The sequence below is a fragment of the Pleurodeles waltl genome, chromosome 12 (assembly GCF_031143425.1).
Source record: "Pleurodeles waltl isolate 20211129_DDA chromosome 12, aPleWal1.hap1.20221129, whole genome shotgun sequence".
Taxonomy (NCBI): domain Eukaryota; kingdom Metazoa; phylum Chordata; class Amphibia; order Caudata; family Salamandridae; genus Pleurodeles; species Pleurodeles waltl.
In genome coordinates, this window is record NC_090451.1 from 683583785 (window position 1) to 683607536 (window position 23752).

The 23752-nt window shown below is 46.6% G+C and overlaps 1 protein-coding gene across 1 annotated transcript in view; it reads left to right on the forward strand.

Moving 5' to 3' along the window:
- DNAH2 (dynein axonemal heavy chain 2) overlaps positions 1-23752 on the forward strand; it is a 1666550-nt gene that overhangs the window by 693501 nt on the left and 949297 nt on the right. The window contains exon 28 of the mRNA XM_069218683.1: positions 8913-8995. Coding sequence (XP_069074784.1) covers positions 8913-8995 — 83 coding nt within the window. The remainder of the gene's footprint in view (positions 1-8912; positions 8996-23752) is intronic.

Below are 23752 nucleotides of genomic sequence, written 5' to 3' on the forward strand. Positions count from 1 at the left end.
ATCTGGTTCTCACCTTCCTGATGAGAGCACCTTTCGAATCTCTGCATAATTGTATGCTTTGGCTGCTCACCGTCAAAACAGCTTTTCTAGCGCTGATAACATGTGCCCAGTGGGTAAATGAGCTGCAGTCTTTGTCATCCAAGCCTCTGTTCCTGTTTGTTTTCCCACACAAACAGGTGCTCCACACTGGGCTCCATCCATGTGGGCCAGTCTGTCACCCTGCCCACCTTTATCACTTCTCTACATCACTCTAAAGAAGAGGTCCGACTCCACCACCTGAACTCAAAAAGAGCCTTGTTTTACCTTAACCGCACAAGAGATCCTGGTGGACGACCATCTCTTTGTGGGGTATGTTGGAGTTAATAAAGATCAGGCAGTACAGAAGCGAACCAATTCACTCTGAGTAGTTTGCTGTATAAAGATCTGCAACACTTTGGCCAACATGCAGCCTCTTGAGGGTTTGAGTGCCCATTCCACCAGAGGAAAAGCTGCAACCACTGCATTAGCATGTGGAGGCCCAGTCTTGGACATATGCCAGGCAGCAACGTAAGCATGCCACCACATGCTAACCAAACAGTACTAGTTTAGTAAGGTTGTCTGCCGCCCACCGCCGGGGTTGGTAATGCTTGGGTATCTATTCTAAGGTAAGGGATCTTCATCTAGATCTCTCTATCAGATAAACAAGTTATTTACCTTCAGTAACACATCATCTGGTAGAGACAATATCTAGACGCAGATTCCTTAATAACCCACCAATTCCTCCCGCTCTACAGAAAAACTTCCAGTGTTAAAGATGATCCCTTTCAGTGCCCTAGTTTGGACACACAAAAGTAGGTGCACTTCATTGCTCCACGCTCCTGGCGTGGCAATTCGTCAAAAGTAACTGGCGCCCGCACACCAAGCTGGGACCTTTATAGGTGACCACAACATCACTACGGTGCGTATGATGCCAACACCGCTCCATGGAACTGAACGAAGCCACCCGACTTCACGTGGGGGTCCTGCTCTGGAAAATTTTCTGGATCCAGTCGAAAGGCCTGGGGAAATTCTAAGGTAAGGAATGTGGGTCTAGATATTGTCTCTACCAAATAATGTGTTACCAAAGGTAAGTAACTTGTTTGTAACCAACAACCATGCAAATCTCAGTGAGACCAACACCTCCTCAGTAACCATACACTGAGCTGCCACCTTTGGAATCCTTGTGTATTTCCAAAGACTTAGGGGGTCATTATGACCCCGGCGGTCGGTGGAAATGAGGCGGTAGTACCGCCAACAGGCTGGCGGTACATACCACCCCATTATGACATTGGTGGGTTGGCGGAAGCCAACCCGCCAATGTACCACACCGACCGCCATGGCAGTAGCAGCCGCCGGGCTGGAGATAACAATCTCCAACCCGGCGGCCGCTATTGTCTCGCAGGCGGCTTTATGACCCTCCCTACTGGCGTGGTGTTCGTAACACCATGAAAACCATGGCGGTAGGCCCCACCAGTGACAGGGAATTCCTTCCCTGTCACTGGTAGGATACCCACCCACCCCCTCCAACACTCCCCAGATAACCCCCACCCCCCCAATCCATGCTCCCCCTTCCAATCCTCCCCCTCCATACATGCACAATGGCAGGCACACACCACGCATTCACACACTCACTCACACCGGCATACACGCATTCACACACTCACGCAGGCATACATGCATTCATACACACATGCATCCATTCAATCACGCACACATCCGTACACACATCCAAACTTACACGCAGATACGCATTCACGTTTCCATTTATTTGCGCATTCACATTCATGCACACACTCACACATTCATGCACACACACCCCCACACACACACAACACCCCCCAGTCCCCTCCCCTGTCCGAAACCCGACTTACCTGAATCCAGGGGGTCTTCCGGCAGGGGACGGGACGGGGCGCTGCTACAGCCAGCAGCGCCCGCCAGCAGAACACCGCCAAGTCATAATATGGCTGGCAGCGGTCTACTGGTGTGGCGCTGGTGGTGGTAGCAGCACCACCCTATCACCGTCAGACGGCATGGGCACAGCAGGATTTCTGCCCTCATTGTGGCGGAAATTTGGCTGTGGTCATAATATGGCGGATGGATGTTAGCCGCGGCGACAGTCTTTTGGCGGCCATCGCCGCAGCGGTAGGCAGCACTTAACGCCAAAATTATAATGACCGCCATAATTTTCAAATCCTCTCTGCGAAGAAAGTGATGTGGTGGAATAGTTTAGACTTGAATGGCGGTTACTGTTTGTTCTCTCTTTGGTGCATTTTGTGCAGAATATTGATACTTGAATTGCGCTTCTGTGTTTTTGTGTCCTTTTTGCATCTACATCTTCTACCTGTCTTCAACCTCTGAAACCATGCCACTTTTTGGCACTTAATGATAATGCCTGAGAGTGACTACTTCTTGTAAGCTCTTTTCTCTCGTAGGGGATTTCCATGTATAGTCATAAGCATTGAATAGTTCCGCGCGCCTGCGGGGACCCCGGAGCACTGATGTGAATTATATTCTTAAGTGCAAACACCAGCCGTTTAAAGAAAAGGTCTGTCAAAAAACACTTAAGAATAACATTGTGCAGCCTATGTGAATAGCTACACAGGCCAAATTGTTGAAAAGAAAATCAATAGTAGTGTAAATTCATGTTCAAACACCTATTTATTCTAGAAATGTAATAACAAATACATTCTCATACTTTATTTACACCTCTGATGAGAATAAAACAATGCAGGGCAGTGTAGCCCATAGGCTGCCATTATACAGAATGTAAATAGAGCTGTGCCTTTAAGAAAAGCAAAGTCTTCCTGTTTCCCATCATGCACAGCAAAAGGCAGTTGCCTCAGTTCTTTTTTCCGGCTCCTGCTGACAGGACCCTGAAGCATTGAGCTCTACCTCACAAAAGCTTTTGTGACAGAAATTCATTGAAATATCTTCTGAATTTCATTTTCACTCGACGTTTTTACCTTTGAGTGATCATTTTCTACTGATTTCTGTTAAATTCTGACAGAATTTTGAGGTTTTTCTAGTTAGAAATGCCTTCACTTTTTGATAAATGTCCTTCTTGTGGAAGAAAGAAAGCTAAAACAGATCCACATACGGTCTGTATAATTTGTCTTCCATCCAGCCACAAACCGGAGTCGTGTGACATCTGTAAAACCTTCTCTAGAAGAACCCTTCGGGACAGAGAGAAGATCCGACTCCAGGCGAAAGAGGACAGGAGAAAAAGTGGCCATTCCACTACAGAGCGAGGAGAAGGTCAGACTTCTACCAGGGCTCAACCTGTTTCCTCCATGACTCCTTCCAGACCTGCTGAAAAACGACATAGATCTCCGACGACGTCGAGAGCGTCGACGTCGAAGCAGGGAACGGCGCCAACATGTTCGCCGTCGAGGAGTGCTTCGCCGGCGAGAAAACGACATCGTTCGCCGTCGACAGCTATTTCGCCGTCGAGGCGGCGAAGACACCCGACGTCGAGAGGATCTGGGTCGCCGTCGACACGGCGAACACAGTCCACGTCAAGGAGATCCGAGTCGGGCTCGCCGTCGACACGGCGAGGGAGATCGCCGTCGAGAGAGAGTGTTCGCCGTCGGAGGCGTTCACCGTCACTGCACCGACGTCGAGGTTCGTCGTCGAGAGGTTCTCAGCGGCGAGACGAGTCGACGTCTAGAGGCACTCGGCGTCACTGCAGTTCGACGTCGAGGAGTGCTTCGACGTCGAGAAGACCATCTAAGAGGCCTAGAAGGGTTTATACAACCTCAGAATCCTCGGCCTCGCTTATCCTACTTCCAGCATCACCACAGCTCTCACAAAGGCAGTCGCCTTTACCACAGACGCCGGTAACACCTACGGCTCCTCTTCCGGCGCCTCCTCCAGAACCTGTTCCGAGGACTCCAACGCGATCTGCAGGGCGTTCTGGTTATTCCTCGAGACGTACATCTACCTCAAGGCACCGCCGTCAATCACACCATGGACATTCTTCATCGTCCACACGAGACTACTCTCCAACCTTATCAGACTCACCATCCCCAAGAGTGTCTCCCATAGATGATGTCAACACATTTCAGGAGGTCTTAGTGAGAGGGGCAACCAAGCTGAATATCCCGCTAGCAGCTCCAGCCCAATCGACATCAGTAATCTTTGAGACCTTGCATCAAAGGACATCTTCACGACCTTTACTTCCACTGGTTCCGGGTCTTATTGAACCGGCAATGGACATTTTTCTCACGCCGGCTACAACAAAGTCTGCTCCTTCCAGACTCATTAAAAAGTACCGTCCACCAGAGCAAGATCCTCTATTCTTGAGGTCGGACCCAGTACCAGACTCGGTAGTTATAGTGGCAGCGAAGAAATCGCATTCGACGTCACCGTCTTCCTCTGCTCCCCCAGACAAAGAAAGCAGAAAGATCGATGCTGCAGGAAGAAAAGTATGCTCGACGGCATCTATCACCATGAAAGCAGCCAGTGCCACTGCTTTATTAGGGAGATATGATCGATCCCTCTGGGACTCTATACTACAGTTCTCAGAGCATCTCCCTAGGGACAAAAGGGAAGATTTCCTAGAGGTCGTGAGCGAGGGAGCAATGGTTTCTAACCAGATCATAAGTGCTGCGGCAGATGCTTCAACTCTATCCGCACATAACTATGCTCATGGTATAGCGCTCAGGAGACATGCATGGCTGCGGCTTACATCGCTTAAACCCGAAGCACAGCAGAGGATACAGAACCTGCCTTTCTCAGGCTCCACTTTATTCGGCTCTCATGCCGATGATGAGATGGCCAGAATGAAGTCGGAGCTGGATACCTTAAAAGCGGTAGGCATAGAGCGACCTAAAGAACAGCGAAAGGGATTCCGCCCATATCAAAGAAGACTGTTCACCCACAGGTATCAGGCTCCACATTGGTCGTCTTCACGCCCTCAGCAACAGCAGCAGCAGCAGCATCAGAGGGGCTTCTCCAGAAAGTCGACAAGGGGTCGTTCAACACCTCAGACCCAGACACCTCGACAAACTCCCACGTCTAGGCCCTGAATCTTTGCTTCCCCCTCCTCCGTTACCCACTCCGGTAGGGGGAAGTATCTCAAATCATCTAGACGAGTGGCTACGCATCACAACAGACGCCTGGGTATTGAATATTGTGAGACATGGTTACGCTCTCAGATTCACCAGTTCTCCACCATCTGTTCCACCCAAAACAGCCAACCACCATCTCGAAGCTCTGCAGTTAGAGGTCAATATCCTATTGCAAAAAAGAGCCATAGAACCCGTTCCCATCAGCCAACATGGGAAGGGGATTTATTCGAGATATTTCCTTGTACAGAAAAAAGACAAACAAGAGTTTCGTCCCATCTTAGATCTGAGGACAGCAAACAAATGGATTCGCAAAGAAAAATTCAGGATGTTAGCCTTACACCAAATTTACCCACATTTACGTCAGGGCGACTGGCTATGTGCGATAGATCTTTGCGACGCTTACTTCCATATCCCAGTAGCCAAGAAACATCGAAAATTCCTAAGGTTCACTGTCGGAAAACGCCATTACCAATTTGCAGTTCTACCGTTCGGCCTAAAATCAGCGCCAAGGACTTTTTCCAAATGCATGGCGGTAGTAGCCGCCCACTTGAGGAAACAGCGAATATTCGTCTATCCCTATCTAGACGATTGGCTCATAAAGGCCTCCAGCTATCTCGAGGCACAGCAGCATTTCAAATGGACTCTACAACTGCTACAAAAACTTGGTCTTCAAGTCAATCTTCTGAAATCAACAGCAACACCTGTTCAGAGGTTGCATTACTTAGGGGCCATTGTAGATACCAAGCTAGGAAAGGTGTTTCCTTCGGAGGAACGACGGTTATCGATTCTCCAAAAGTGCAAACAACTGCAGGAAAGACCTCAAGCCACTGCAAGAATAATAGCTTCTCTACTGGGCTCGATGGCGTCTTGTATCCATCTGGTTCCCAATGCTCGTCTCCATATGAGACCATTGCAGGAAAATCTAGAGGATCAGTGGTGTCAACTGAGGGACGATTGGGAGAACAAAGTCCTGCTGTCTCCTCACACCCTACAATCCCTCAAGTGGTGGTGTTTGCCCAGCAATCTCTTGGTGGGGATTCCGTTCCAACAACGACCTCCATCTCAAACCATCGTAACAGATGCGTCACTGCTCGGATGGGGGGCGCACATGGAACATCTTCGAGTCCAAGGCGAGTGGTCACAGAAAGAGAGTCTCTATCACATCAACCTGCTGGAACTTCGCGCAGTCCACCTTGCGCTCAAAGCCTTCCTTCCCTCTCTGAGAACGGAAACTCTCCTTCTTCAGACAGACAACGTGGCCACTATGTACTACGTGAACAAACAAGGAGGCACCAGGTCCAGAATTTTATCCAGAGAGGCCCAGACAATCTGGCATTGGCTTCTAGCCAGGAACCTGTCGCTAGTGGCAACTCACCTGCCCGGCATCCAGAATGTTCAAGCGGATGCCCTCAGTCGGGTAATAAGCGAGAACCACGAATGGGTACTACACGACGACGTCGTTCATTCCATTTTCGCACTCTGGGGTACCCCTTCTACAGACCTATTCGCAACCCCAGAAAACAAAAAATGCCAAAACTTCGCCTCCAGATATTACCATCCAGGGACACTGGGGAATGCCCTATGGATAAGCTGGTCAGGGGCATTTCTTTACGCCTTTCCACCGCTTCCCCTGATTCCGGCAGTTCTCCAGAAGCTGTCCAATGCTCAGACCAAAATGATCCTAATTGCTCCGGAGTGGCCACGCCAGTGGTGGTTCCCAGACCTTCTTCACCGGTCACTCAAACCACACATCAGGCTACCATATCGCCCGGACCTTCTCACGAAGTTCAGAGGGCAGATATCTCATCCCAACCCCTCATCGTTGAGTTTGGCAGCATGGCTCCTGAGCTAGTGCAATATGGACATTTGAACTTACCTCAGGACTGTATGGAAATTCTGAGGGAAGCAAAACGCCCTTCCACACGATCAGCCTATGCAAGCAAGTGGAAGAGATTCTGCATTTGGTGTTTACACAACAACATTGACCCGGTTTCTTGTGGAGAACAATCTATCTTACCATACTTGTTAAGTTTGGCAAAATCGGGCTTACAACTGTCGTCAATAAAAGTTCACTTGGCGGCGATAACAGCATACAGAAAGAGTCCTTCACAAACTTCCTTTTTTCGGATTCCGATTATTAAGGATTTCCTAGAAGGTTTAAAAAAGGTTTTTCCTCCCATTAGAAAGCCTTCTCCTCCATGGGAACTGAACGTTGTCTTATCACGTCTGATGCTGCCGCCATTCGAGCCGATACACAAGGCATCGCTGCAGCATCTCACATGGAAAGCTGCTTTTCTGGTGGCAATCACTTCAGCGCGTAGGGTCAGCGAAATCCAGGCCCTTTGCGCTCAGGAACCCTACACGGTTTTTCATTCTGCAAAAGTGGTAATGAGAACTCATCCAAAATTTCTACCTAAGGTAGTCTCCGACTTCCATGTGAACCAAACAATTTCATTACCGACTTTCTTTCAGAATCCAGCTACTCCTGCTGAGAGAACTCTGCACTCTCTGGATGTAAAGAGAGTATTGAAATTTTACTTGGACAGGACAAAAAGCTTACGAAAATCACAACAGCTTTTTATTAACTATGGCCCAATCAGAACAGGTTTGGGCACATCTAAACAATCTTTATCTAGGTGGATTGTTTCATGTATAATGTTATGTTATCAGTTAGCAAACAAATCCCTTGGTGGTAGACCAAAAGCCCACTCGACCAGAGGGAAAGCAGCTACTGTAGCCTTGATGAGAAATGTCCCTTTGGCAGAAATATGCAAGGCTGCCACTTGGAGGTCGGTCCATACCTTTACTAAGCATTACTGCCTTGATACAGACGCTAGGGCAGATGCTCAGGTTGGACAGGCTTTACTCAAGAATTTGTTTGCATGATTCATGTTTTTCTCAGTATTCTTATGTCGACTCCACCGCGGTTATGGGGATGGGCTTGCTACTCTATTCAATGCTTATGACTATACATGGAAATCCCCTACGAGAGAAGGAATGGTTTCTTACCTGTAACTCCAGTTCTCTCGTAGGGGTATTTCCATGATAGTCATAAGCAACCCTCCCTCCTCCCCGGTGGAGTTGACATAGAACATGAATATTATGGAGGTGGGTACTCCAACAAATGTTTTGTTTTTTCTTCATGTCAGGTAATAGCCTCCAAAAAAGAACTGAGGCAACTGCCTTTTGCTGTGCATGATGGGAAACAGGAAGACTTTGCTTTTCTTAAAGGCACAGCTCTATTTACATTCTGTATAATGGCAGCCTATGGGCTACACTGCCCTGCATTGTTTTATTCTCATCAGAGGTGTAAATAAAGTATGAGAATGTATTTGTTATTACATTTCTAGAATAAATAGGTGTTTGAACATGAATTTACACTACTATTGATTTTCTTTTCAACAATTTGGCCTGTGTAGCTATTCACATAGGCTGCACAATGTTATTCTTAAGTGTTTTTTGACAGACCTTTTCTTTAAACGGCTGGTGTTTGCACTTAAGAATATAATTCACATCAGTGCTCCGGGGTCCCCGCAGGCGCGCGGAACTATTCAATGCTTATGACTATCATGGAAATACCCCTACGAGAGAACTGGAGTTACAGGTAAGAAACCATTCCTTCCCATTTGACAGTGATGTTTTACAACCTCTAACTGCCTTCTCCCTGATTGTACATTAGGCCATACCTTAAGCCATACAGACATATATGCTTTATTGAAGGGCTCCTTCATACAATATGCAGCACTTCAAATTGAATGCTTGCTCGACACATGGTTGCCAAACACTGATGTTGCTTCTTAACCAGTTTTCTTCTGCCTTCTGCAGTCCCTGGAACACATTGCCAGAACTTGGGACAACACAGTCCTAGATATAGTTCCCTACAAGGACAAAGGACACCATAGATTGCGGTGAGTACTGTTCAGAAAGATTCATACTGAGTAAACATTAACAATGCATATGCCTTTGAGTTGGGACCTTCAACATTGTGGTGCTAGTTGCTGGAGAATTTTTGTACTTAACGCTGCAGGAAGTTCCACAATTGACTTCCTCACTTTCATGACATAATATTGTTTTTAAATTCAAAGCTTGTGAACAGCACTTCATTTGGGGCACTGGAAGCTGTATGCAACTGTTACCCCATGATCAAAGTGGTCTTTGGACTAGAATAGAGTTTACTCTCTCAATCTCATTCCCCCTGTTCTGCACAATGGATATGGTTTTGTCTATCAAGACTGCCAACCGGGAATGCCAACTTATGTAAGTGCTCGGAACTAGACAAGTAACTCATCTCACAAAATGCCTAGATGTTTTTGCTTATTTTCACCTGTACAACAGCACATTTGTTTCTGATAGAGACTTCTAACCGCAGATTACTCCAGTATTGGAACTTTCATAGATTCACATGCTTGAATCATTCCCCGTCGTCGAGATGGGAGTCCCCGGTATAATTTACACAAGTAATGTCAAGATATATTAACAGAGAAAAAAGGCCCTAGGCCTCTTCAATTTAACAGTCTGTCAGAGTCATTTTGTGAAAAGGACCAAACCCAAGCCTCCACCAATCAGGTGACAGCACCCTTCAGAACCCTCCTGAGAGAAGCTCCAGCACCTCAGATTTTCTACCATACGTTGTGCTAGGGAGTCTCCTCAGAGCTCTGTTCTGTCTTCACACCCTTTTTCAACTATTTTCTCTCAGAGAAACTGATTTAACTTGATTTGTCAGCTATTTTTCATCTATGTCTGACAAGGAGAAGAAGAGTCTCTTCAGAGACTGCAAGACTTGTGGAAAGAAAAGGCTTCATTCTGAAGATCCTCACCAAGACTGCATTTACTGCCTGTACCCAGATCATTCAGCTAAAGGCTGTAAGAATTGCCGTACTTTTTCTTCTAAAACTTTAAAAGACAGGGAAGGCAGATTATTAATATGGCTGCAGAAACTAAAACGTAGAAAGGACCCAGTTTCTGATTCTGAGAGTGAGGAATCATTAACATCTAAGAGATCATCAAAAAGGGCGAGATCACGCTCCAGATCTCCCTCACAACTCTCAAGAAAAGCCCTCAAAAAGACTACTTCAGGGTCCTATAAGGGTCGCAGCCCATCTTCTTCCCCAAAGAAAGTTTCCAGTAAAGAGGGGAAAAGCCATTCTTCCAGTTCAGAGAGGCACAGGAAGTCTTCATCTGTTCCACCATCTGTGCCTTTCAAGAAGCCATCCTCTGTGACTGGCAAAAAGGCTTCGTCGACGGATTCACCGTCGACGGATTCACCGTCGACGGTACCGTTGGTGAGTGCCTTTCCGGCGACAACATCTACTTCTGGGTTTACACCGTCGACAGCTCTGCCGGCGACATCGTCGACGAGAACAGGTACCCCACCGTCTACAAGATCTGCAGCGACGACATCAGCGTCGACGACCGTCTATACATCGTCATCGTCGACGGCGCTGATGTCGGTGTCAGCCCTACCGTCATCGACGGTAGACTCATCGGCAAGACTTTCTTCTATTAAAATCACTGTGCGTCCAGCGTCTACAACACCGTCCATGACAAAGTCTATTTATATGTCTGAAAAGTGTGGAAAAGCTGACGCCAACCCATACATCACCTAGTAAGGTGTCCTACCTTGTGCCAGTACATCTTTTGGAGGGAGACGAAGACTCTGATGACGAGGGGCCATTTGGAACAGCCCATAGTCCATCCCAACTGAATGTAAAGTACCAGGAAGAAGAGGACTATGAAGAGGTTTATGACCCCCAACTTTACTCAGATCAACAACAATACCAACAGGGAGCGTTTATTCCTTCCTCCCTACTAACTGACCTCAGAGCGATGTTAGTTGATTACAACAGAAGGTTTCCTCCTCAAGGAGAACAACCTCCTCCATCGCCTATTTCTGGTGTTTCTACTCCGCACCAGAGGCCAACGTCCTTACATCCCACGAATGTGGCCACTCCGGACATGACAATTCCTCATGACACCGACATCTCAGAAGGGGATCAGGAAGAAGGGGAGCTCATGGACACTCACTCAGAGTGGGACGAATACATCATCCCTGCTCCTCCTTCTCCTTCTCAATCAAAGGTGGAATCCCCACCAGAAGACATTGGAGGGTTTCACAACCTTCTGGAGAGAGCAGCCAAACGTTTTGCCTTACCATTGCCTACTAAGCAAACAGAGACTGTTTCCTGTACGATTTTAAGGAGCCCTTTCAGAAGTCTGTGCGCTCTATCGCGATGGTTAACTACCTGTGGGAAGAGGGCCTTAAGGTCATGAATAATCCGGCCACAGTTACGGCAGTGCTGCCGCGTCTGGATAAAAAATACAAGGCACCTGACGATGCACCAACATGCTTAACAGGACATCCTCCTCCGGATTCAGTGGTAGCTCAGGCAGCACAAAGAAGATCAAAGAATCCTTCTGCCCCGATTTCCGCACCCCCAGACAAGGAGGGTAGATGGCTAGATAACACAGGGAAAAGGTTTTCTTCTATGGCTAGCCTAGTAGTTAGAGCTGCCAACTCTTTGGCTATTCTGGCTAGATTCGACAGACCGCTTTGGGCGGACATTGCACCTTATATTACTCAACTGCCGGATTATGCGAAATCAGAGGCAAATAAAACGATACAAGAGGGTCAACGCACGTCTGCAGAGCTTATAGACTGTGCAATGGATATAGCGACCACTGCTTTTAGACAACTCGCCGGTGCAGCTGTGCTAAGAAGGCAAGGCTGGCTTAAAGCCACCTCGTTTCACCCAGCAGTTCAAAATAAAATCTTGGACTTACCTTTTGATGGCCAGGCACTATTTGGGAAACATGTCGATGAAGCCCTACAATCCATCAAAACGGACACGGACACGGCAAGGTCATTAGGGACCCTGCAATATCGAAAGTCGTCCTTTCGTCCTAGAGGGCGTGGCCAACCCTCATACAGAGGGGGATATCAACAACACAGGTATTCCGCCTATCCGTCCTCTTCACAGCAATATCGTCCATACTACTCGCAAAGGCAGCCGCCGCAACCAGCCTATAGTAGACCTGGCGGCCGTGGACGTTCAACCCGTCCGGCCAAAGATTCGGCTCGTAGAACCTGATGTTTTCAAGGCTCCGGCTACGTCCAGTCCTCCCCCTGTCACTCTGGGTGGGAGGATATCTTAATTCCTCAATCAATGGCAAACCATTACTTCAGACAAGTGGGTCCTACAATTAGTGAAACGGGGCCATACTTTAGAATTTATCCAGATACCTCCCTCCAAACCCCCCCCCCCTTTGCAGGACTCCTTCAAGATACCCTCAACAACTCAAAAAGGAGATCGACAAGATGCTTCTCAAAGGAGCTATAGAGAAGGTGCCTCGGGCCCAACGAGGAACAGGATTTTTTTCCAGATTCTTCCTCATTCGGAAAAAGTGGAAGGCCGATCCTCGATTTAAGGGAACTAAATGTCTACTTAAAAAAGCAATCGTTCCGGAGGATCAGCTTGCAAGACGTCCTTCTGCGTCTCAATCAGGGAGATTTCATGTCTTCACTAGACCTGAAAGACGCATACTTCCACATACCCATCCACCCTGCCCACAGAAAATACCTGAGATTCACCGTAGCCGGGAGCCATTATCAATACCGTGTCCTTCCCTTCGGACTGAAATCGGCCACAAGAATATTTACCAAATGTCTAGCGCCAGTCGCAGCCTTTCCCAGAAGGAGAAAGCACCAGGTTTTTCCATACTTAGTCGATTGGTTGATAAAGGCAAAGACTTACGCTGGAACGCACAAGTCAACAAAAAAGTGCGTTTCCTTACTAACCAATCTCGGATTCACCGTCAACTGGGAGAAGTCCAACCCTCTACCAGCACGCACTATTACCTTTCTAGGAGCAAGACTAAACACAGAATCCACCATGGCATGTCCCACGTTAGGGAGGCAACAAAGATTACTGACTCTAGTAAGTTCCATACAGAGAAGAGGAAAGGTTACTGTCCGTCTGTTCAAGTCACTGTTGGGCATGATGTCTTCATGCATACCTCTGGTCCCTCTATGTCGGCTAAAGATGCGCCCCTTACAAGAGCAACTAAATCATCAATGGCTCCAAGTATCGGGCACTTTCTAGGACCAGATACAAATAACTCCGATAATGCTCAGAGCTCTGAGATGGTAGTCTCAAAGGCATCATCTATCAATCGGCCTTTCGTTTCTACAGTAACCAGCCCCATGGACCATAACAACGGATGCATCACTGGAAGGCTGGGGATCTGTGTTACAGGATCTGCAGATAAGTGGAAAACGGCCACCACATCTGGCATCAATGCATATCAATTGGCTGGCGCTCACGGCAGTGCACCTGGCCTTACAACCGTTTCTTCCCAAGATCTCAGGATCGCAAGTGGTAATAAGGACGGACAACACCACTACGATGCACTATCTCAACAAACAAGGAGGCACAAGATCTCTCCCTCTCTCCAGGGAAGCCCAAGCAATCTGGAACTGGGCCTTGCAGCAAAACATCACACTATCAGCGGTGCATTTGCCTGGAATAAACAACAAGATAGCAGATGCACTCAGCAGGCAGAAATTGGACTGCCACGAGTGGGAGTTAGACCAGACAGTACTGAACCATATTTTTTCCCTGTAGGAACACCAACGGTAGACCTGTTTGCGAGCAAAGACAACGCCAAATGCCGGTTCTTCGCAAGTTGGCATCACCAGAAGGGATCTTGGGGGAATGCGTTTTCGATAGTCTGGTCAAACATCTTTGCTTACGCCTTTCCTCCCATTCCGTTGATCCCAAGGGTCCTCACGAAGATGAAAACAGAGCTGTGCACTCTGATACTGATAGCTCCGTACTGGCCGCATCAACATTGGTTCGCGGAACTTCTCCTTCTGTCAGTCAAGCCTCATATTCCACTGGAGCCATCACCTCAATTACTAACAATGAACAACGGCCAGGTTTGGCACCCCGATCCGCAGTCAATGCGTTTATCAGCCTGGCTCCTCACCACAGAGAGTTCGCGCATTTGAATATCCTGCAGGACTGCAGGGATATTTTGTCAAAAGCCAGAGCGGATAGCACTAACAAAACGCATCCGTGTAAGTGGAAAAGTTTCTGTGCCTGGTGTCATCAGCGACAGATTGACCCACTAGTCTCACCACCAGAGGAAATACTACTGTATCTGTTGCAGCTAGCTCAATCTGGACTAGCACACTCGTCCATTAAAGTTCACTTAGCAGCTATAGCTGCATACAGACGTTCAGATGATACACCCTCACTCTTCTCGGCTGATTAAGAGATTTTTGAAGGGGCTTTTCAGAGTTTATCCTCCTTTCAGACCACCACCTCCTTCGTGGAATCTGAATATTGTCTTAGCACAACTGATGAAGCATCCGTTTGAGCCGATCCATCGTGCTTCCCTCATGTTCTTGTCATGGAAGGTTGCCTTATTGGTAGCTCTTACATCAGCTAGGCGGGTCAGCGAGGTGCAAGCGTTTTCCATCCAAGAGCCATTCCTACAGCTTTAACACGACACACTGCTAATGTGCACTAACCCGCATTTTATTCCAAAGGTTCCTTCAGACTTTCACATAAACAAACCTTTAGTCTTCAAATCTTTTTTTCCTCATCCATCTACTCCGGCTGAGAGGGCATTACACTCCTTAGACGTTAAAAGATGTGTTCAATTTTATTTGGACAGGACCAAGGGGGTCATTCTGACTTTGGCGGGCGGCGGAGGCCGCCCGCCAAAGTCCCGCCGTCAGAATACCGCTGCGCGGTCAAAAGACCGCCGCAGTAATTCTGAGTTTCCCGCTGGGCTGACGGGCGACCGCCAGAAGGCCGCCCGCCAGCCCAGCGGGAAACCCCCTTCCATGAGGATGCCGGCTCCGAATGGAGCCGGCGGAGTGGAAGGGGTGCGACGGGTGCAGTTGCACCCGTCGCGATTTTCAGTGTCTGCTGGGCAGACACTGAAAATCTTGGTGGGGCCGTGTTAGGGGGCCCCTGCAGTGCCCATGCCATTGGCATAGGCACTGCAGTGGCCCCCAGGGGCCCCACGACACCCGTTACCGCCAGCCAGGTTCTGGCGGTCAAAACCGCCAGAGCCAGGCTGGCGGTAAGGAGGTCGGAATCCCCATGGCGGCACTGCCTGCAGCACCGCCATGGAGGATTCCCTAGGGCGGCGGGAAACCGGTGGGACACCGCCGGTTTCCCGTTTCTGACCGCGGCGGTAGAATGCCCAAGGATGCACTGCCAGCCTGTTGGCGGTGCATCCGCGGTCCCCGGCCCTGGCGGTTTTTACCGCCAGGGTCGGAATGACCCCCTAAATCTTTTCGATGCTCTAATCAGTTATTCGTAGCATACAGTGCTCCTAGAAAAGGTTACCCACTATCCAAGCAGAGTATTTCCAGGTGGATCGCCTCAGCCATTCGCTTCTGCCATCAAGCAGCGGGCAAACCTTTGCAATCACCTGTGCATGCTCACTCTACGAGAGCAGTCTCATCGTCAGCGGCACTGTTCGCCGGAGTTCCACTACAAGACATTTGTAGGGCAGCAACATGGAAGAGCTGCCATACTTTCACGAAGCACTACTGCTTGGAATCTCAGGGAGAGGTAGCAGTGGGCTAGGCGGTTCTCAGGAATCTCTTCAGGTGAAGGTGAGCCATCTCTCCTACATCCCTCCATCATAGAACAGGTATGCACATTGTTTATATTTAAAAAAAAAAAAAAAAAGGTATACAAAAGTAAGAGAACATTATGGCAAACACATAAGTGGTCGGTTTTGAAGAGAACAGTCATGTTACAGTAGTGTCTTAAAATAATTTTTTGCTGTGCCTCTTGGTATTTCGTCATCTATCTGTATATGTATATATATATATATATGTATATTTATATGTATATATATACATATATATATATATGGGTGTATACCTTTATAGTTGCATGTATATGCAGGAGGAAAATAAGGTTTTGTGTATTAAAGTGTTTTTTCCATTAAAGATGTTGTCATATTACAATGTGCATAACTACTGCTCTCTACTCTGATTCAAGCATGTGAATCTATGAAAGTTCCAATACTGGAGTAAGAAAATAAGTTACTTACCTGTAACTGTAGTTCTCCAGTATTGGAATCTTTCATAGATTCACATGCGACCCACCCGCCTCCCCGGAGAAGCTCACTTCACCTCTTTCTTTCTTTCTCTGTTTACTATATTGTACGCACTTGTGCTTGGAAAATCTGAGGTGCTGGAGCTTCTCTCAGGAGGGTTCTGAAGGGTGCTGTCGCCTGATTGGTGGAGGCTTGGGTTTGGTCCTTTTCACAAAATGACTCTGATAGACTGTTAAATTGAAGAGGCCTAGGGCCTTTTTTCTCTGTTAATATATCTTGACATTACTTGTGTAAATTATACCGGGGACTCCCATCTCGATGACGGGGAATGATTCAAGCATGTGAATCTATGAAAGATTCCAATACTGGAGAACTACAGTTACAGGTAAGTAACTTATTTTCTTCCTCACCTTTTGAATACCTCTAGGCATCAGACTGGATTAAGAGACTTTTGCATAGCAATGCCCTCCAGCACTGATAGGTGGCATCATGAAACATCATGGCTCCATGTGCGACTCTGTCTTGTGCATTTGTGATGTTGGCTTCCATATATATATATATATATACGTCAATTGTGCACACTGATGCCAGTTCCTTTTTTTATGCTCTTCGAAATAATTTTCTTTGTGTGCGAAGTTCACCCAAACCATCAGGTTTTAAGCTCTGTATGTACTGTAACTGACAGATGTCGGTTACGAAACCACACAACGTATGTTTATGGTGTTTTGGATCGGGTCACGACTCAAAGTCATGTTCATCCTGTGCAAGATGAACAAGAAGGTGATCTCGGATCATAAGACGAAGCTGGCAGAAGCGGAGTTGAGGGAGTCGAAGACTCGTTTTTGCTCGTCCACATTTCGTTCTCATTTCGTTCTCATTAGAGGTCAAAAAGACCATCTTGTTTTTCATCTAGAGGACAACTGAAATGCAGGACTTTATCAAGTTCAAGTAATTCTAGGAATAGCAATAAGAAGTCCAAGCATGGCTCTCCTACAGTGATCTATTCTCATCATTTCCATCATTTGGAGTCGCTACCCTGAATTGGTACATCCTTCAACATTGTTACATTTTTGACTCCCATCCATAAAGGTAGTGACGCAAATCAGGTCCTACAGCTTAAAAAAAGCTATGGATTCCATCTTTGGTTCTGTTCTGGATCTATCTGGTACAGCTGCGGGCTTCATGGATCCTTGGAAGCCTCCAGCTGATCAAACGTTGACTGATCTATCCTTGATTCCAGCTGTGCCTTTTGGTATGATATTAAGGGCAACAATGTTGGGTCCATTGACTATAGAACCTTCAATGTTTCAACTTTCAGCGCCAAGCCCAACTCCACAGGTGATTAGTTCTACGCCACATATGAAGCTGTGATCAAAGTCACCAACGCCTTTGGAGGATCGATTTGTCCTTTTGGATACTGAGGACAATTTACCATCTAACTTGGTGTATGCTCGGTCAGAACCTGATCTGACGAGGGAGGAATAACTGTTTGATGTAGAATATCTGCAGGATAATGTTCTACAAGATTTGCAAGATGCAGGTGGAGTTCACACTTTTCTGGATTTAGTCTGAGCATCTACTCCGGCTTATAGTTACTGAAGAAACTGTATCTTTAGCCACTGTCATACGCAGGGCAGTGGAAATCCTTGATCTTGTTTTGCCACACAGGGGGTTAAAACAACTTTATTGACAGAAATCCTTATTCTTGCACATGCTTCACAAGAACATTTGTTAACAGTTAATGAGGCCTTGACATATGTTCTAATGGGCCCCTGGGCTACGCCATGCTCCTGCAATCCAATAAATCGCCAGTTTGCTAGGAGACATCATCCAGCACCGAGGATCTGGATTTTTAACTGCAACATCCAACTCCAGAAAGTTTATTAGCTCAGACTTCAACAAGGTTTACTAATCCTAATGCTTTTCTAACCCTCCTTATGATAGGGAGTCAGAAAAGATGGAGGTTTATGCGAAAAAGGTTTCTTCTGCACGTTTAGCTTTATGATCAACGAATACATCGTGTCTGTTAGGGAAATATTACCATGAACTATAGGATAGGCTAGCAGAACTTGGTTGCAGATGGTCAGGAAGTGGCGAAAACTTCAATAAAATCCGGTCTGAGCACTACCGATTGTCTAAGTAGAGTATTAGGAACAAGTGTGGTGATAACATGGCATGCTTGAATCCGTTTAACTGTTTTTTTTTGTTTTTTTGTTTTATCATCAATGTCCAGCATTCTTTGACAGGTTTGTTGGTGAAGACAGATGCAGCACTATCTTTAGGTTTGGCACCACCAACTCACCAGCTTTCTCAGCAGCAGTGTGTGTTTTGAGGATTTGGCAGAGGGTATCTTCAAAAGCAGAGAAGATACTTCCCTCCAGTGCAGCAGTCTGCCCAGACATTTAGAAGGCGTGGTCGTGGAGCAGGTAGACAACTTGCAGCCACCCAGGCACAACGTTCTGCCCAAACCTCAGCTCCTCCTTATGCTGCAACATCAAAGCCTCTCTAAGTTATCCTTGGTGCCTCACGATCAGCCAGTTTGAGGTTTCATCACCTGTTGGCTCCAAGTGTGAAGGAGCATAATTGTAGATCAGTGGTTGCTCCAGATCGTGGCACAAGGATAAATCCTTCCTTTTCAGTCTTTCCCTTTGGACGTTCCTTCACCACCACAATATCTGGCAGAGGACCATTTGCCTATTCTTCAAGTAGTTCAGGCTCTCTTGCAAAGGAGGGCTATGGAGAGAGTTCTAGTTTCAGAAACAGGGTCTGGTGTCAACTCCTGTTATTTTCTGATTCTGAAAGCAGACAAGGGGCTTCGGGACAATTTTGTATCTTAGTCCCCAGAACTTCTTTTTAAAGAAAGACAAGTTCAAAATGCTCACTTTGGCCCAAGTATTCCCTGCCCTAGATCGAGGAGACTGGATTATAGTGTTGGATCTCCAGGATGCGTATTTTCACATTCCCATCCTGCGATCTCATTGACATTACCTGTAGTTTCAGGTGGGACAGGAGCATTTTAATTTTTCGGTCCTTCCCTTTGGGCTGAGGCTGTCGGACAGGACACGGCAGCGTTAACACGCGCTGCCTGCTACGCGCACACGTACTGGTGTGCTGGTTTCCCCGATCTGGGGAAACACTGACTGCTCTCACCAAGACCACAATCAGAGTGTTCCTCTTACTACAGACACACTCTATTTGCATACGCACTATTCGCGTATTACTAATATTCGTCTCGGGATTATAAATGGACTTTGTTACTGAGATGGAGAACCCCTCGGTCTCCCTGAATTTCCACTTGGAACTCCAACATTAACATCGTGATTCCCATTTACATTTTAGTTCATAAGCCTTGAAGAAGTCCATTGAGGACGAAACACGTGTTGGCTGTTACCGAATATACATGTATTGGTCACATTATATGGACACTAATTTTACTATATGAACAGGCTGTTACCGATTTTTCATGTATTGATCATAAGTACATGGAAGGTTTTATCATGGAGGTTTACCAATAAATCTTTTTGTTATTCTACGTATCTCGGTTCTATGAAGTTTGGAGTGCCCTGGTCGCCTTCTACCTTTACATTTTGTCTAGTGAGTGCACAAGTGTTCATGAAAGAGATGTTGTGGTTGCAAACTATCTTCCGAGGCTGGGAATACCAGTCTTCCCATACCTTGATAACTGGCTGTTGAAGGGAGACTCACGTCCGATGGTTGCCGACCATCTCCAGACAATATCAGACTTGCTGATGCCTTGATTTTTACCATTAGTGTCCCATAGTTGCACCTGACTCCTTCTCAGAAGCTCCCTTTTATCTGAGCTGTCCTAGACATGGTGTTGCTTCAAGCTATACTTCCACCTCAATGAGTCCAGGATATTTGGGCTATGATCCTGATAATGCATCCTGCAGCTTGGATGTGGGTAAGAGTGGCTTTGAGACTTCTAGGCTTTTTGGCCACATGCCTCCTGCTAATGGACCATGCCAGATGACACGTCGGTTTTTCAGTGGAATTTGAAGTTTCAGTGGGCTCAGTGTCAAGTACATCTGCCAGATTTCATTCACATGTCTGCTGAGACCGCAAAAGGCCTGCAGTGGTGGCTACTCGACTGGAGTTGGCCCAGTGGCAGACCCCTCTCCCTTCCTCACCCAGAACTGACTGTGGTGACGGATGCATCCTTACTGGGTTGGAGAGGTCATGTGCGGGACATAAAGATCAGAGGACTATGGTCTCTGACGAAAGCTCAATTTCACATAGATTTGTTGGAGCTTCAAGTGACCTGTTGGACATTAAAAGCATTCCTTCCAAGGCAGACTAAGTACAGGTACTCACAGACAATATGTCTTTCATATGGAATTGCAACAAACAGGGTGGTGTAGGATTGGGAGTTCTTTGCGGTATTTTTCAAATCACCTGTTGCAATTTTTAATTAGGTTTAATGTTTTCCTGATAAGCCGGTACTTCGAATGAGAGCATCATTCCTTCCTACCATGATTACACCTTTTCGTATAGAACGATCCATCACTTTGTCATCTTTTTAAGCTCGCCTCATCCCTCAAAGGAGAAAGAACAATTACATTCTGGAGATCCTAAGATGACTTTCAGTTTTTATCTGGAGAGAACTAAAGAATTCCGACAGGATGAACAACTTTTTTTTTTTTTTTTCTGGAATCAAGAAGGGTAAAGTGGTAGAAAGGAGGACTATACCTAGATGGATTGTTTGATGGTTTAAGATCTGTCATGGGGCTAAAGGCGTTTTGAGCTTAAAGGGGGAAACTATATATATATATTGATCCGTGAACAAGGCTACGGCCAAAACACGTTGGAGGGGAAATCTTTTCCTGAATAAATGGAATTATAGCATCACAAAGGTGTCCTGGCATTTCCTTATATTTGAGGAGATATATTTGAATAGTTGGGGTTGCCGGAACCCGTCTTGGACCGCTGCGCTGCGACTTCAACGTTCTGGATTATATTTAGTGATATATATGTCACAAACACACAAGATGGCGTCGCACACTAAACCATGCCTTCACATAACCACACCTGCTGGAAGACATTGCTATGCAAAGGATTCAGGATCTAGTCTGACTCCTGGAGGTATTCAAAAGGTGAGAAATCTACGCCTAGAAGTCTGTACCAGTAAAGTCATTACTCATTCCTGATGGTAAGTAACGTGTTCTTTTCTGTTGGTGTATCCTTTTTACAATTTAATACTGACATAGCACACACCGTAAAACAGGTTGTAAAATGGGCTTCATGTTCAACTCATGTTTACCTGTTGCAGAGGAAACCCTTGGGGAGCAACAAGAGTCCTGTTCTTTGTTCTGATGCCTTGTCAATTTCATGAGTAATCGGTCAATGCTATTTATTCACACCAGTTTCTCTGTTCCTGTGGGTGGTGTGTAAGATTTGTCAGGGTTTATATGATGTTGATAGTGCTGAACTGTCCCAGGAGTCAGTGGTTTACAGATATGTTTCAGCTCTGTGTGCAGAGCAGTAGTCTTCTCCTTTGAGATAGGTCCTTTTGTCACAGCAAAGGGCAGTGTTCTTCATCTTGATGTACTGTTGCTGACTATTCTTGCCTGCGTCTAGGGAGGTTAGCCCTCTATAGTTTCTTGCTACCAATGTGTGGTTGACCAATCAAAGACACTAGGTTCAAGCTTTATATTCCCACTCATTTGTGAGCCTTTGAACGATGGTGGGCTGAGAAATGGCTAGATCATTTGAAGTCTAAGATAGTTCACTTAGCTGTATTTTTTTATGAGAATGACCTCAGTTTAAGAACTGTTAACGGTTATCTGGCAGGAATTGTTGCCTGTTTTATCTTCTCCACTTCCATATCGCCCGGTAGTAATATCCCTGCTAAGAGGAAACCCGATGCCATCTTCATGCAAGGTTGTGCATTTTATTAGCCATGTTTCCAAGATACTAGAAGGGCACAATAACCAAACTGGGGCTGCTACAGTTAGACATCAAGCACTTTATCGATGGACAAGTTCGGTGCTGTTATAACAACACATAAAGCATTAAGCGCTTCATGCCCGGACTGTCCTTTCACAAGTGCCAGCACCCCTCCCTCTAATGAGTTCTTTTGTAATATTAACTCTTCATTTTATGTGTATTTTCGCAATGGACATAGCCGTCCTGGACTGGTTCCAGTTTTAATGCCATAAATCTTCCTTTAATATTTGTTTGTGTACTAAAGTATATTGAAATTATTTTAATTGAACAAGCAATAATATTATTACTTCTCTTCCAGGGGATCCTCATCAATAGTCATAAACATTGAATATTCCCGCCCTTGTGCGGGGACCCCGGAGCATATATAAAATACACACATATTATACATGTGTAAAACAGCAATGCAGGCTATAATCATAAACAGGCTAAAATGCTTTATTTCTATGGAGTTTTTTTTTTTTTAAATCTTTCCAAAATTACAATAAGAGAAAAAATATCTACCAAAGCCCCACAACTGGGCTTAGGGAAATAAGCAGTAGTAATCATCAGAGAAAAAAGAGAAAAAACTACATTGAAAAACAATGGAGCATTCTTAGCCAATAGGCTGCATGCAGGTTAACACAGGAGAACCATAAAAACTTTGGCACCGTGCCTTTAAAACCCTGAGCACCTCCAGTATCCCACCATGCCTCAGGGGTGAAGGAGAGGTAACAGTTGGTTCACAGTTAGGTCAGTTCTTTTTTCCGGCTTCTTCTGAGAGGATCCTGGAGCATTGAGCTCTCAGTTTTTCTGAGTTTTTCTCCGAAAAATACTTTAGAACAGCGTTTTTTCTTACTTTACTCGACATCTAACATCATTGTCTGAGTTTGGAAGTTTTTTCCTGACAGAAAAATGCCTTCACTTTTTGTGAAATGCCCTTCCTGTGGGAAGAAGAAGGCCCAGTCAGATCCACACATTCTCTGTATTGTGTGCTTGCCTCAGAGTCACTGCCCTGACACTTGCAAACACTGCAAGAACATGTCAAAGAGGACTCTGAAGGACAGAGAAAAGATCAGGCTTCATGGGCTTCACGAGAGGCAGAAAACATCATCCTCTTCGCTTCCCAGGCAGCCAACAAGCCACTCTCAGGAGAGACTGGCTAGATCGACGTCAGCAGGTAGGAAAGTACCTGTTTGTTCCCCATCGACGTCGTCGCTGCCACCATCTCACCGCCATAGATCGCCGTCGACGGCGATCCGACCGACGTCGAAGGATATGGCGTCGAGAGAACATGGCCATCGCAGGGGCATATCTCTGTCGACGGCAGCCCGCCGATCGACGTCGAGTCATCACTGGCGTGCCCGTTCGCCGCCGAAGGCCTTGCACCCCTCGACGTCAAGAGGGACGACGTCAAGATCGCCCCAGCGGCGAGAGCGAGGACATCCGCCGTCGGCCACCCACCGCTCCACGTCGAGGCACACGACGGCGAGCAGGTCGCGGTCCAGAGATCGCCGTTCGACGTCAAGGCACTCAACGTCGAGACAGGAACAACCGGCGGCGCTCCCTTCGACATCATTACGGCTGTCGACGTCGACACAGGTTTTACCTGTCTTGCAGGGAGCAGAACATCGGCTTCC